This window comes from Manacus vitellinus, unplaced genomic scaffold (genome assembly GCF_001715985.3).
Source record: "Manacus vitellinus isolate BGI_N305 unplaced genomic scaffold, ASM171598v3 scaffold_24_pilon, whole genome shotgun sequence".
In the NCBI taxonomy this organism is placed as follows: Eukaryota; Metazoa; Chordata; class Aves; order Passeriformes; family Pipridae; genus Manacus; species Manacus vitellinus.
In genome coordinates this window covers 10,309,470-10,323,202 of record NW_021939798.1, presented here as the reverse complement: position 1 = coordinate 10,323,202, position 13,733 = coordinate 10,309,470, and the positions used below count along the sequence as shown (strand labels likewise).

At 47.4% G+C, this 13,733-nt stretch overlaps 1 protein-coding gene across 1 annotated transcript in view; it reads left to right on the top strand.

Moving 5' to 3' along the window:
• Positions 1 to 9,853, top strand: part of ABCA5 (ATP binding cassette subfamily A member 5) — a 33,031-nt gene extending 23,178 nt beyond the window's left edge. The window contains exons 23-39 of the mRNA XM_029960102.1: positions 1 to 99; positions 349 to 519; positions 1,372 to 1,485; positions 1,732 to 1,869; positions 2,635 to 2,709; positions 3,214 to 3,305; positions 3,793 to 3,919; positions 4,017 to 4,134; positions 4,240 to 4,331; positions 4,481 to 4,656; positions 5,198 to 5,273; positions 5,355 to 5,449; positions 6,371 to 6,490; positions 6,700 to 6,849; positions 7,767 to 7,846; positions 8,092 to 8,147; positions 8,987 to 9,853. The exon at positions 1 to 99 is cut by the window's left edge and continues 15 nt beyond it. Coding sequence (XP_029815962.1) covers positions 1 to 99; positions 349 to 519; positions 1,372 to 1,485; positions 1,732 to 1,869; positions 2,635 to 2,709; positions 3,214 to 3,305; positions 3,793 to 3,919; positions 4,017 to 4,134; positions 4,240 to 4,331; positions 4,481 to 4,656; positions 5,198 to 5,273; positions 5,355 to 5,449; positions 6,371 to 6,490; positions 6,700 to 6,849; positions 7,767 to 7,846; positions 8,092 to 8,147; positions 8,987 to 9,094 — 1,887 coding nt within the window. The 3' untranslated portion in view covers positions 9,095 to 9,853. The remainder of the gene's footprint in view (positions 100 to 348; positions 520 to 1,371; positions 1,486 to 1,731; positions 1,870 to 2,634; positions 2,710 to 3,213; positions 3,306 to 3,792; positions 3,920 to 4,016; positions 4,135 to 4,239; positions 4,332 to 4,480; positions 4,657 to 5,197; positions 5,274 to 5,354; positions 5,450 to 6,370; positions 6,491 to 6,699; positions 6,850 to 7,766; positions 7,847 to 8,091; positions 8,148 to 8,986) is intronic.
• Positions 9,854 to 13,733: the final 3,880 nt, after the last annotated feature.

Here is a 13,733-nt window from a genome sequence, read left to right as displayed (position 1 = left end):
ATTTTCAGGATGGAGATCTATTTCGAAGCCGTGTTGCTGGGGATCATCATCACCGGGATGCCGCCCTATTTTGCCATGGACAACGCGGAAAACCATAAGGTGCCTCCCAGGTGTTGAGCCAGAGACACACAAGAAGCTAAAAATCTTGGGATTTGGGGGGAAGACTTGAAGGGGGTCTAAAAATAGTGCCCTGAGAGGCAGCATGGATGGGATGGCTGTTTGCTGCCTGGGGTGGAGCAGGTTTGGGAAAAGCTAAAATTGGCAGTAACTGAGTAACACGGGGCCAGATTAACATGGCACTGATTTTAATTACTGTGCAATTAACACTGTTTTCTTCTCCTGTTGCAGATCAAGGCCTACACACAGCTGAAGATTGCAGGGCTCTATCCCTCTGCTTACTGGATGGGCCAAGCCGTCGTCGACCTCCCGCTGTTCTTCTCCATCCTCGTCCTGATGATCGGGAGCCTCTTTGCCTTCCACTACGGGGTTTATTTCTATGTGGGCAAGTTCCTGGCTGTGGTGAGTGTGGTGGGGAAGGGAGAACCTGGTTACCTTGTTTTCTACCAGTGGTTATTTTTCTTGGGTGGTTCAGCTGAATTTTTCCAGTGGATTTACGGGGAAAACACCCAAATAAAGCTGCCGGTGCTGAGGCTGCACCAAAGGCAAAACACTTTTTGTGGGGAAAATTGTTCAGATCTTGGAGTTTCATTCAGAGCTGGAGTAATAAAGCTTTAAAATACCAGCTTTTCCAAGGAAATGCTCCTTCCTTTTTTCCCTGTTTTCCCAGCCTGCTTTGTGCTCTTTGCTGTGACTGATAATTGCTCTGTTTGCATCAACGCGCTGCTAATGACAAGGTCACAGTGACTTTGAGCACAGCCCATCTCTGCAGTGAGCTGCAGCATGGGATTCAACTGAAGCCACCACAAGACTTCATGTCTTTGATATTCAGAGCGGGCTTCCCTGTGAGATTGGCTGTAATTGAGAGGAATCAGCTTTTCCTTGCTGCTTTCCCAGAAGCTCTGAGATAATCAGGTTTGGGATGTGCTGCAGGGCTGGTTCTCTCTCTTTGTTTTAATTTCTACACAAATGCCAAGGTAGAATTCTTACTATTTGCCAGAATCTTGAAGTCGGCATTTATGGGATCCTGTGTTATAAAAAAAATGGGGAAGAGTTTAAAGGAGGGAGGTTCCTGCCCCTCCTCACACTCTTGCATTTGTGTCTCTAATAATATACTACCAAGGCAGCAAAATAAATCAAATTAAGTGACAAAGATGAATTCAGAGTTATGTATCACACCAAAGTCGTTCCAGCTGATACTTAAACAAGAAATTCTTGCTTCACATTCCTGAGAAACCTTCCCTGTGTTTGCAGATTTTTTGCCTGATTGGTTACGTCCCCTCAGTTGTGCTCTTCACTTACGTGGTCTCCTTCACCTTTAGAAAAGTCCAGAACACAAAAGAATTTTGGTCATTTATATTTTCAGTGGTGAGTAACTTGACCTTGAGTTGGGATAACAGGGAAGATTGGTGAGCTCCACAACAGCTTCCCAGTTAATTTATTTAACTGTCTGCCCTTAATGCACAGGAAATGTGAAACATTTACCAGCATCTCTGTCTTCCTGTCACATCCTAAATGATAAAAGCTTTAAAAAATATGCCTCAAATTAGTTAACTTAGCTTAGAGAGTCTGAACTGGATGAAAATGGACTTTTTTTCCTTTTCTTTTGTACAGACAGCCTTGCTCTGCACAGTTGTCACTGAAGTGGCCTTTTTTCTGGACTATTACGTGGTAACCACCATCCTGCATTATGTCTTCTCCATCTTCATTCCTATTTATCCCCTTATTGGCTGTCTGATTTGTTTTATAAAGGTAAGGGGGCACAGGGGATCCTTTTCAGAGCACTTGTAGCTGGCTGGGATTGGGTGGGTATCTTTAATGTGTCATCTGTAGCCATTTAGCATGTGAAGAATAGCAATTGCTGGGGAAAAAAACCACTTTTTTCCTGTTAAGCAAAGTGTTTCAGTTTTAAAATGAGGAAAGCAGCAAGTTTTCCATTAAATTTTTTTCCAGTACTCAAAGGGAACCTACAAGAAAGATGGAGAGGGACTTTTTACAAGAGTGTGTAGAGATAGGATATGGGACCATGTTTTTAAATTGAAAGAGAATAGATTTAGATTAGATATTAGGAAGAAATTCCTCCCTGGGAGGATGGGGAGGCCCTGGCACAGGTTGCCCAGAGAAGCTGTGGCTGCCCCATCCCTGGAAGTGTCCAAGGCCAGGTTGGACGGGGCTTGGAGCAACCTGGGCTGGTGGAAGGTGTCCCTGCCCATGGCAGGGGGTGGGAATGAGATGATCTTTAGGGCGCCTTCCAACCCAGCCACTCCATGATTCCGTGATATCCAAAGGAAAACCATGTGTTTCTCAGTGAGCAAACCCCATGATGGGGTTTTGGGAGTTGGTGGCTTGAAACCAGGAGCAGCCCCCGGGATTTGGATGGAGTTTTATCGGTGTCAGACTCGTGCAATCAGAGCAGAGCTCAGAAAGTGCTTGAGCACCATAACTTAAATAGCTGCTGGAGATTAAACACACAGCCTCTGGTAGGTGGTTATGTGTGTTTTTTTCCTGAATTTTCAGGTCTCCTGGAAAGGCAAGCGGAAGAGTGGGGGATACTACGACCCGTGGGACCGGCTGCTGGTGGCAGTTCTGGCTGTGAGCATGGCAATTCCATTATCTGCCTTATTTGCCCTAGGGAATTGCTGGCTCCTGCTGGCAGCCCCTTCTGTTCACATCTCTGTTAGTAAAGATTTGATCTAGTGCTCAGCACTGCTGAACCTGCAGCTCCTGCAGCCTGTTGCAGCACGAGCAGAGTCAGTAAAGCTCAACATCTGCTGCCTCAGTGGCCTGAGTAACACTGCCAGCATTAATTCTGATTATTATGGGAGTCTGTGCTGATGGAGTAAGTACTCCAGAGCAGGGGCAATCCTTTCTCTCTCCAAACCCCCCAAATAATTGCCCTTAAATCTGAGCAGACTTTGATTGTGCATCCTCAGATGTGTTTAGTGATGTATTTAACATTCTTGGAAACACCAGCACTTCTGTGGTGGTGCAGAGCTGGAGCTTCTCGTCCCTCATCACGCTGGTGGGGTCACCTTTGGGGTCACCAGCCCTGGAGGGCTGGCAGTGCTCCCAGTAACCAGTGTTTGTCTGCTTCAGCCCTATTTGCAGTGTGTCGTGTGGCTCTTCCTGCTGAGGTGCTTCGAGCTGAAGAACGGAGGGAGGACGGTCAGAGAGGATCCCTTTTTCAGGTGTGTCTCTTAAAACAGCCTTTTTTTATTATTTTAAAGCAATAGTGCAAAGAAACTGCTTTTAAAGGCGCTGCTGGTGGTGAAACCGGAGTGTGCAGTGAAAGGAATACAATAACTTTCATTATATTCCATCCCAGGTGTCTGAAAAATTCGTTTTCCTCGCTTCAGTTGTGTGAAATTCAGGCACAGAAGGGCAGAAATAGGGGTTTTTTTATTTTTAAGTTATTTCAGTGCAAAATCCAGAATTTTGTAAGCGTGTTCCCTATATGAAAACAGGGGGACTGACCCTTTCCCACTGCATGACTAGAGATGCCATAACCAACAAATAGCTCAGCACAAAGGTGACACGGTGACAGTCCCTTTCATCTCCTCCTGCTCTCAGATGAGCTGCAGGAATCTGTCCCTCCTGGGCTTGGCAAACACAAATGACTTTCAGCATCAAAGCCCTGAGCCAACCTCAGCTCAGTGTTGTGTTCTTCCCCTTCAGAAAATGCTTTACAAAAACCAGAACCTGGAAGTTCCCAGATGTGCCACATGAGGAGAACGAGGATGAAGATGTGAGGGCAGAGAGACTGAGAGTCAAAGAGATCCTGAGCAGCCCCAAAAGTGAGGAGGTAAAGTCCTGCACACCCCCAGGCACTGCCCAAACCCCACATTTGGAGGTTTCCCAGAGCTGCTGGGATCTGCAGCCACTTCCCTCTCCCCTACTAGATGCCAGCAATCCTGGTCAGCAGCTTACACAAGGAGTTTGATGAAAGGAAGGAATTTCTTCTGGGGAGAAAAATAAAGAAAGTGGCAACAAAACATGTTTCTCTCTGCGTAAAAAAAGGTTGGAGTTCAGTGACTTGCTGCTGAGCTGTTCTATGTACAAAAACAACCCTTGGATCCGTTTATCTGACCTTGTGGGCAATGGTTTGTGTCATCCTTTCTTTAGGAGAAATACTGGGTTTGTTGGGACCCAACGGAGCTGGGAAAAGCACGTTAATTAATATGCTCGTCGGGGAGATTGAACCCACCAGTGGGCAAGTATGTTACATGCTACAAGTTATATAAAAAATTAACTTTTATTTAGATTTTATTATTATTGTTATTTCGAGCATTCCTGAGTGCAATGTGCAAAACCAGTTTGGAAATCTGTAATGTTCTGGGGCGAGTTCTGTGCATTTTCCTTGCAGGTTCTGATGGGAGATTATTCTTTGGGGCTGAGCAGTGAAGATGACTCTGTGAAATTTGTGGGGTACTGTCCTCAGACAAACCCTCTCTGGCCAGATATTACACTGCAGGAGCACTTTGAAATTTATGGTGCTATCAAAGGAATGAGTCAGTCTGATGTTAAGGAAGTAGTCAAACGGTGAGTAGTTCATTTTAGAAATCCTTGAGGTTTAGCTGGATTTTTCTTAGGGTTTTTTCAGGTTTATTGCTGGAGGGGTTTTGGCCCTTTTATGGTGTTTTATTCTTCACCCCAAGTGCAATTTCTTTTTTTTTTTTTCGTTTAAGTTGAATTGGATCTTTCCAGCAAACTCAGCAAGTGTGAATATTTAGGTGAGGAGATACAGGTTCAGCCACACAAAATTCAATTGGCATTTCTAATTTTTGTATATATTTTTTTTAAAGTTAGGAAGTGCTGACAATGACCTTTGGAGAAGCTGCAAGGGCAGGGAGTCCCAGGCTTGGAGCTGTTTCTGGGTTGTCACCACAGGCTCCTCCAGGACGTGGGTCAGGTGGCTTTTGTACGGAAGCACCCACCTCCAATTCTGCATATTGCTCTGCTGTTTTTTTTGTACTTTCTATACAAATATTTGTAACTGAGCTTTTCAAACGGGGCTGTTTGCTCACTGGGATGAGGGGGAAGCTGAACCATCACCCTTTCTCTGGTCCTTCCCCTTCTGCAGCATCGCGAGCGCCCTGGATTTGAAGGATCACCTGCAGAAGACGACGAAGAAGTTGGGTGTGGGGCTGAAACGCAAGGTATGGGGGCTGTTTGGGCGCCTGTGCTCGGGGTCAGCAGCACCACCCTGTCCTCACCCTGCCCCTTTGCCTCCCTACCAGCTCTGCTTTGCCCTCAGTATGCTGGGAAACCCCCGGGTCACGCTGCTGGATGAGCCGTCCACTGGGATGGATCCCAAAGCCAAGCAGCACATGTGGTGAGTGCCCCCAGGGCCAGGCTGGCCACAGGGTGCTTCCTCCTTTGGAATATGCCTGAATTTGTGTGCATTATCCATGTTAACACTAGGGAGAGCCATAGACAGGGAATCCCAGAATGGTTTGGGTGGGAAGGGACCTTAAAGCTCATCCAGTTCCACCCCCTGCCATGGGCAGGGACATCTCCCACTAGCCCAGGTTGCTCCAAGCCCCGTCCAACCTGGCCTTGGACACTTCCAGGGATGGGGCAGCCACAGCTTCTCTGGGCAACCTGTGCCAGGGCCTCCCCATCCTCCCAGGGAGGAATTTCTTCTAGTATCTGCTCTAACCTGCCCTCTGGCAGTTTAAAAACATTCCCTTTTGTCCTGGCACTCCAGGCCCTTGTCCAAAGTCCCTCTCCAGCTCTCTTGGAGCCCCTTTAGGCACTGGAAGGTGCTTTAAGGTCTCCCTGGAACCTTCTCTTCTCCAGGTGAACACCCCCAGCTCTCCCAGCTTGTCTTCCTACCAGAGGTATCCAGCCCTCAGAGCATCTCCATGGCCTCCCCTCACTTGCTCCAGCAGCTCCACATCCTCCTGTGTTGGGAGCCCCAGAGTTGGACACAGTGATCTGGGTGGGGTCTCACAAGAGGGGGAGAATCAACCCAACCTCAGTGCCAGGTGCACTGTATCTGTGTCCTCCCCCAGAACAGCTTGGGGATTAAAAGCTTGAAAGCTGAAAGAAATCCTTAAAATAATACAAGGAGTACAGATTTGAGTCATCTTTGGAAAATTCAGGTGTTAATTGTTGCTGTGGGAGTATAGCATCAGTCCCTAGATAGAGGGTTTGTGTTGGACCATCACAGCCTTCTTTTCCTACTAACCCAGGAATTACTGTTACCTGCCGAGTGTTTTGTTCAAGGATGTTTTTTGGCTGTGTTTTGTAGGAGGGCAATTCGAGCAGCCTTCAAAAACAAGGAGAGAGCAGCCATCCTGACCACCCACTACATGGAGGAGGCAGATGCTGTGTGTGACCGTGTGGCCATCCTGGTGTCTGGGCAGCTCAGGTACCACCAGAGCCTCCCGTGGGGCAGGGGGGACAGGACAGCTGTCAGCCAAAATATATTCCTTTGAAAATACAGATAGACAATTTTTTTGTACCTTAAATCCAGAACAAAATTAATCTTAAACTGCCAGAAGGGTCTGTTTGAAGTTCAGCTGCTCCTTGAGTGTGGTCTAACATGTACAACTGGTATTTTCTCTCTGCAACTGCCAGATGTATAGGTACTGTCCAACACCTGAAGAGTAAGTTTGGCAGAGGATACTTCTTGGAGATGAAACTAAAAGAAACAGCAGATGTGCAGCAGGTGGAGTATCTGCAGAGCCAGATTTTGCACATCTTCCCCAACGCCAACCGCCAGGAAAGGTGAAGTTTGACAAACACGCAGAAAATTATGTTAATAAAAGCCTCTGATTTCTCAGCAGCAACTTGGCACCGGGCAGGGAATGTAAATATTTACACACAGCAAAAAAGAGGAAGGGTTTTGGGAGCCAGCAGAGCCCAGGCTGCCAGGGCAGGGCCGGGAGCCCGCGCAGATGTTCGGCACGGGGGAAGCAAAACTCAATTTCTGCATAGCTGTTGCCTGACAACTTCCTCCTTGGTCAGGGCCTCTGGGAACTGGGGAAAAGCAGAGTCACTGGCCCTTACCTAGAAAAGCCTGAGTGTTCTCTGGGGCATCTCAGAGTTTGAGGGTGGGCTGGTTGGTTTTCCACCAGCAGCTTTCTTTGAACTTTTGCCGTATGAACCCGAGGCTGACTGCTGACGAGTCTCTCCAAAAAGTGCACTGCAGGCATCATATAAGGAGTGTTCCTCAAATGTGGGGGATCTGGAGGGGGGAAAGTTCCCTTTTCAGCAGCAGATGTGTGGGGCAGAGCAGCTCCCTGTCCTGGAATCTGAGTTGTGGGAGCTGCTGCGTGGTGCAAAGTTCCAGGAGATGCTGTGACCTCTAAGCTCATTTCAAAGGAAAAAACCTCAGAACTCTGGGACTTCCAGGCAGAGAATCTTCCATGAGTAAGCAGAATAGGAATGGTTGAATCAAAGTTGAAGAGCATGTAAGTCATAGAACAGTCTCTGGGGATCTCAGCTAGTGCACCTGGACCTGCATCTCTGAGGTGAAAAACCAACTGGAGCTGCATCATTCCTCCTGTCTTTATGATCATGATGAGTCAAAATGCCCAAAGGAACACTCAGAGAATGGGTTTAAATCCATTCAGTTGGATATTAATATTTTTACTTGGAATGATTTTGCTTGAAGCTAAATTAGTTTTGTCTCTTTGTTCCAGTTTTGCTTCTATTTTGACCTATAAAATTCCTAAAGAAGATGTACAGTCGCTTTCACATTCTTTTTCCAAGCTGGAAGAAGGTAATTAAGCACTTGCCACAGTTCACATACAGAAATCCTTTTGTCTCCTATAAGTGACACTTTTGCCATGCAGTGTTGCTGCTCCATTTCTGTTCCACATTTATTTAATTTACTTTTCTTTTATCATTGTTGTCCCTAACTCTGTTTCTTGTGAAATCACGAGTAAGCACTTGTACCAGCTTAAAATCCAGTTGTGTGAGATAGTGAAGTACCCCTAAACCTGCTCTTATTAATTCTTTCCACAGTAAAACACACCTTTAACATCGAGGACTACAGCTTCTCTCAGGCAACACTGGAACAGGTATGTTAAATGATATTTTGTGGAAGTAAACCCTGCCAGGTGAAGGTGTCAGACAGAGGGCAGGGTTAGATTGGATGTTGGGAAGAAGTTCTTCCCTATGAGGATAGTGGGACACTGGCATAGGTTGCCCAGAGAAGCTGTGGCTGCCCCATCCCTGGAAGTGTCCAAGACCAGGCTGGATGGGGCTTGGAGCAACCTGGGCTAGTGGAAGGTGTCCCTGCCCATGGCAGGGGGTGGAATGGGATGAGCTTTAAGGTCCCTTCCCACCCAAACCATTCCATGATTCTGTGGTGAAGGGCCCTGTGCAGGCAGCTCATCCCCCATGCCTGGCTTTCAAGCCACTGGGGCCACTTTGCTGATGCCTGTGTGGGTATTTTTGGGAAACTGAGTTCCCCTTTTTCCAAAGTGAATAGGAATTGCCAGTTCCCCCTCTCCTCTTTATTCCCATTTTCTCCTTTAAAAATAAGATGCCAACTGCAGTGACTGGAGGAAAATAAATTTGTGGCATTAATGGGAAAGCTGCTCTGATTTATTCCGAGGTCGAGCGTCGCTGTTCATGGCTGAAAAGAGGGTGAAGCTGAGGCTTGTTATTGCTTATTCTTGATTAATTATTGCTGCTGATAAATGTCCTTCAGAATGTTCAATTTCCTTTTCACTGTGCTTCTAAAGAAACGAGGTGGGAGGGTACAAGCAAGGAGAAACCTCCCAAAATACTGAAAACTTGGAGATGAAGCGATGCTTTCAATGCTCCTGAGGTTTTTAGCATGAGTTGTATTTGTGACTGAGAATGATCTTACAAGGAGCACACGGGGTATCCATGTCCTCTCCATGTGTTCCAGGTGTTTGTGGAGCTTGCTAAAGAGCAGGAGGAGGAGGACAGCAGCTTTGGCACCCTGAACAGCACGTTGTGGTGGGAGAGGACGCAGGAGGACCGAGTCATCTTCTGAGCTCCTCGTGTCCAGATCTGCTCAGAAGCTGCTGGTGGTGCCAGCAGTGATCCTCTACACACACGCTGGGGCACGTGCCTGGAAAACACTGGAGCTGGGAAGGACAGGGAGAACTGTGTTTGGAAGCCCTGAGCGTGTCCCACCATCCTGGCCTTAGGAATAACGCCACAGTTGCGGTGTGAGCGTCCCCAGCTGACCTGGAATTCCTCCTCCCCTCGCTGTTCCCTGGTCTGTGTTGGGCAAGAGGACACTGGTCGTCTCCTGGTGTTGGTGGCTGGTGCAGGAGCTCCCACCTGCCTTCCCTCAGCCCTCCCATGCCTGGTGGGTGCCAGAGGTTGGGCTGTCTTAAAGGAGACCCTGCATCTGAGCAAAGCCAGGTGCCACTGGAGCATCCTTCCCTGTGGGGCTGGTTCACAGGGTCCTGCTGTGCCCTGTACCCTCAGCTGGGCACTGCTGCCTGTCCCACAAGGTGCCCTGCAGACACAGCCCTGCAAGGTCCTGCTCCTCCACCAGCTCATCCATCCCTGCTTATGCTTAGAAGAGAGGGGGGAAAACCACTCCAGAGTAACTGCATCACTGCAGAGAGGGTCCTGAATTCCCAAAAAACCCACTCCAGAGTAACTGCATCACTGCAGAGAGGGTCCTGAATTCCCAAAAAAACCCACTCCAGAGTAACTGCATCACTGCAGAGAGGGTCCTGAATTCCCAAAAAACCCACTCCAGAGTAACTGCATCACTGCAGAGAGGGTCCTGAATTCCACCACGAGCTGGGCTTGGCGTCCGACCAACGTGAAAATGTTCATTTTACAGGCATAACATGGCACTTCTTGGCACTTCCATTCATTTCTCCTGCAGGTTGGCAGCTGTGGCTGAGCCCTGCTGCCGTTGTGGGTGGCACTGGTGTTTGTCCTGCATGCACTGGGGGTGGCAGGGGGTGCACAGAGGGGATCTGTTCCTTCCCCCGCCTGGGGAAAGTACAAAGACATAACTGTGTAAGTCACGGGATTTGCAGAGATGTGAGTATTCCTTGTGTTCATTAAAAACAGCCTGATTCTTTCCTTGGGTGTAACAACATGTGTCCTGCCAGCTGCTCTCAGACACAGTCCTTTGGAGATGTTTTCATTCCCCTTGCCAGTGGATTCGTAAGTACACGTACCAGTGTTTCCTAATCCCTCTCTATTGGGATAGCAGTCAGTAACACAGGGACACTTGCTTCGTCCTGGCCTGGCAATTTGTCACTGACCTTTGTGAAAACCAAGCTCAAATGATCCCAATTCACAGCCTCACCCGCAGGAATGGTGCCTTTTGGTTTGCACAGAAGCACTGAGAGGAGTAGGATAGGTGATCCTTCAGCCTAAGAGATGACAGATGTATGTTGAAAATATTTTTTTGGTTTTTCTACACGAAGATATCATTTTTTTTTTTTTTTTAGTTTTATAAGGTGAAATTAAAGGTTGCTCCCAGTTTGTGCTCTGCAATGAACAGGTACAGAGATGTGTTTATATTGAGATGCTGGCTTCATAAGTCATATCATTTATGTTTATTCAAAGTAAAGTTAGAAAAGATCTTTTGTTTTTCTTGTGAAAACTCAAAAAACTGGGTTAAGGTGGAGTTGTCTCAGCTGTTTGTAATTATCAGGCAATAATGTGTGTGACGTGTCTGATAATGGTTTATCATTGTGTTGAGCCAAAACCTGTTTTGATTAGTTTCTTAGTCCACTGTAGGGAGATGTGAGCTCTTTATGTACCACTTTGCTTCCTCTTCTTTTGTGCCTGTGCATTGCATATGAATGTGCAGCTTTGGTTTTGTGGTTAAAAACCAGCCCGAGCACTGCAGAAAGCTTGGACATGCCATTTCTTCCCCAGGCAACCACAGCCTGTGTTTCTGCCTGTTTTGGTGAGCCCTGGAAGTGAAACAGAGGTAAAGGGTGGCATTAAAGCACCAACCTCTGAACTGCAGCTCCAGTGGAACCTTCTAGGGGTGAATCTTCCCTGTCAGAGAAGAAAATGCCCCAAATTCGGGTGTTTTGTTTATTTAGCCCCTGGGCCCCCCAGCCCATTGCTCCCAGCCTGAGCATTTTCCTTTATTTGGAGCAAAGGTGGGACCCAGGATTTTGTCTGGTGGTACTTTCCCATGTAGGTAGGTACAAGTTCAGTGTGTCTTCTCCAAGTCCCACATTTCTTACTTTGTAAGTGGTGTGTCTGTCAGCCAAGTGTCACATCAGTCCATCAGTGCACAGCACGTTCTTGTCACGTGAACTTATGGAAGCCCAGTGTGACCTGTGAACCTTGGTGTCTTCTTTTCTTTTTATTCTTTGACTTAGAGTTAATAGCCTGTAAAATAGTTCTGTACTGTCTGGGTGACAACATCCTGTTTCAGATAGTTCCATATTATCTAACTTTTCAAATGGATCGTATGAAAACTTGGCTTAGCAGCCAGATGAGCTCGGTTTGGTGCTGTTGTTTATCCTGGAGGAACCCAGGGGATGGTGGCACTGTATTTGTGCAGCTAAATGGACAAAGATTTTTGGCTCATTTAAGTGACTGTGCGTTTGGGTGGGATCTTTTTGGCATGGTGACATCGTGTGTCAGTGGGGGGTAAGATGCCACCCCCAAACATCACTGTCATCCTAGTGTGTTGTGTCAGAAGTGTTTCAAAGCGTCACACAATGTCTGTAATTGCCAGGACAGGGGGGAAACACGTGCAAAATTAAACCAGAGAATCCCCTGGAAACACAAGAGCTTTGCTGCTGTGCTTTTGAGTCCCTTTGTTCAGCTGTTATCAGTGACATGCCAAGTCCCAGGTGTACAACACACACAGCGTGTGCTGTAGGAGATAAACTGGAGCCAAGGCAGCTGGATTTGGGGCAAATCCACCCCGTTTGGGTCACCATTCCCAGGTGTGATGGTTTTAGTTATCTTGCAGGGTTGTTGTGAGATAGTAGCTGATGCATCCAAAGCTTGGAAAAACACGTTTACTTTGTGGTGTTGTTACAAGGTTGTATTTTTCTATGGAGAATTTCATGTGTCTTGAGTTTTGTTTACACTCCTGAGAAAAGTCCTTATTTAAAAATATCTCTGTATAGTGAGTGAAGTCTATTGCATAGCCAACATCCAGAACTTTGGTAGCAGAAGCAGAAGGTGTTGGGCCTAAAGGTGCCACGTTTGTGATGCTCCTCCTGGTGTTGAACCACGTGCAGTTCATTTTATACACTTGCCTTTCTTTTACCACTTGGCTGTACTTGTAAAGGTACTTTCCCTGCAGAAAGTACTAGCAAAATAAAGATGGGTTGGATTGTTAAACGCTCGGCTTTCTGTCATGTGTGTGTTTTGCCAGAAACAAAGGGGTTGTTTTCAAAAGCTTTTGGCTGTTCTTGGGCTTCAGGTGAGTGGGCTCAGGCAGAGCATGGGGGGCCCCAGAGCTTGGCTTGGCTGGGAGGGCAGACTGTGTATTCTTAGCTGAACTTGGGGAATTTTTCAGGATTGCAACACTTGGGATTCGACCTCCCGCGGTTGTCTCCCGCTTTGCAGCCGGATTGATTCAGCCCAACTTGGGGCTGGAAGTGCCCCCCCGGCAGCTGTGAGCTCCTGGCACGGCACGTCCTGCATCTGCAGGGATGAATCACCTCCAGCCACTGGAAAATTAACCCCACTGAACAAAAAATAGTTCATTTTTCTGGTTGGAGCTGTGCCCCGGGCGAGCTCGCTGGGTGGGTGAGTGGGTGCTGGCTCTGGGGTAACAGGGAGGTTTGGCTGAAGGTGGGACATGGAAACGTGGTCTGCAGGGATGGAGGACACTGTCTGCTCCTTGGATGTCCTCTGGGATGCTGGCTCCCCAGAGTGACCCTGCTGAGGAGGAGGAAGAGGAGGAGGAGGTCACCTCCAGCCCCGTGGATCAGTGAAGGGTGTAGCAAACTGAAAGAGGTTTGTGCTCTCCAGACCCATCACTGGAGAGGAAAATAACCCCAAAGAAATCTAATCTCATTTTGGTGACAGTTCCCAGAATTTCATACTTGTTTGTCTTGCATGGTGTGTAGGGGCAGTGTGCCATGTATTTTTTTTTTTAAAAAAAGCTGTAAAATTAATTCATTCCCTTATAATGCTACCTTTAAGAGACCTTCAGAAAGTCCCTAATTTAACATGCAGAATTTCTCTTTGATAAGGGTTTCCCGGAGCTCTCACTGTTCCCTTTTCCTGCAATTCACAGCTTGGTATGTCCCTCTGGAAGGGTCTGGCTCCATTCCCAGCCCTTCCACTCCTGGCAGATATAAAGGATGGTCCTCAGTCCCCTTCTCAGAAATCCTATGGAGCATCTGCTTGGGGATTTAATTAATGGTATTTTGTGTGTTCTCCTGCTGCTTTTCAGTGAAGCCCTGAGGGTTTGCCTTGGACTGGGGTCCAGCAGCAGAGCCATTCCCAGTGCCCAGGATGGGAAACCCCAAGAAACACTTTGGAGCAGGTGTTATTTTTATGTTGAAAAGCCTTTTCTGTAGCTGATGTGCAGTCATGCCAGGGCTCCCCAGGGCTGGGTGCTGCCAGCACACTGTGGGCATGGTCAGAAACGTGCTATTTTTTAGTGAAGTGCATCTCAGAAGGGCTTTTTGCAGTCACGAGGAGCCTTCCCCATTTCCCACTTGTTG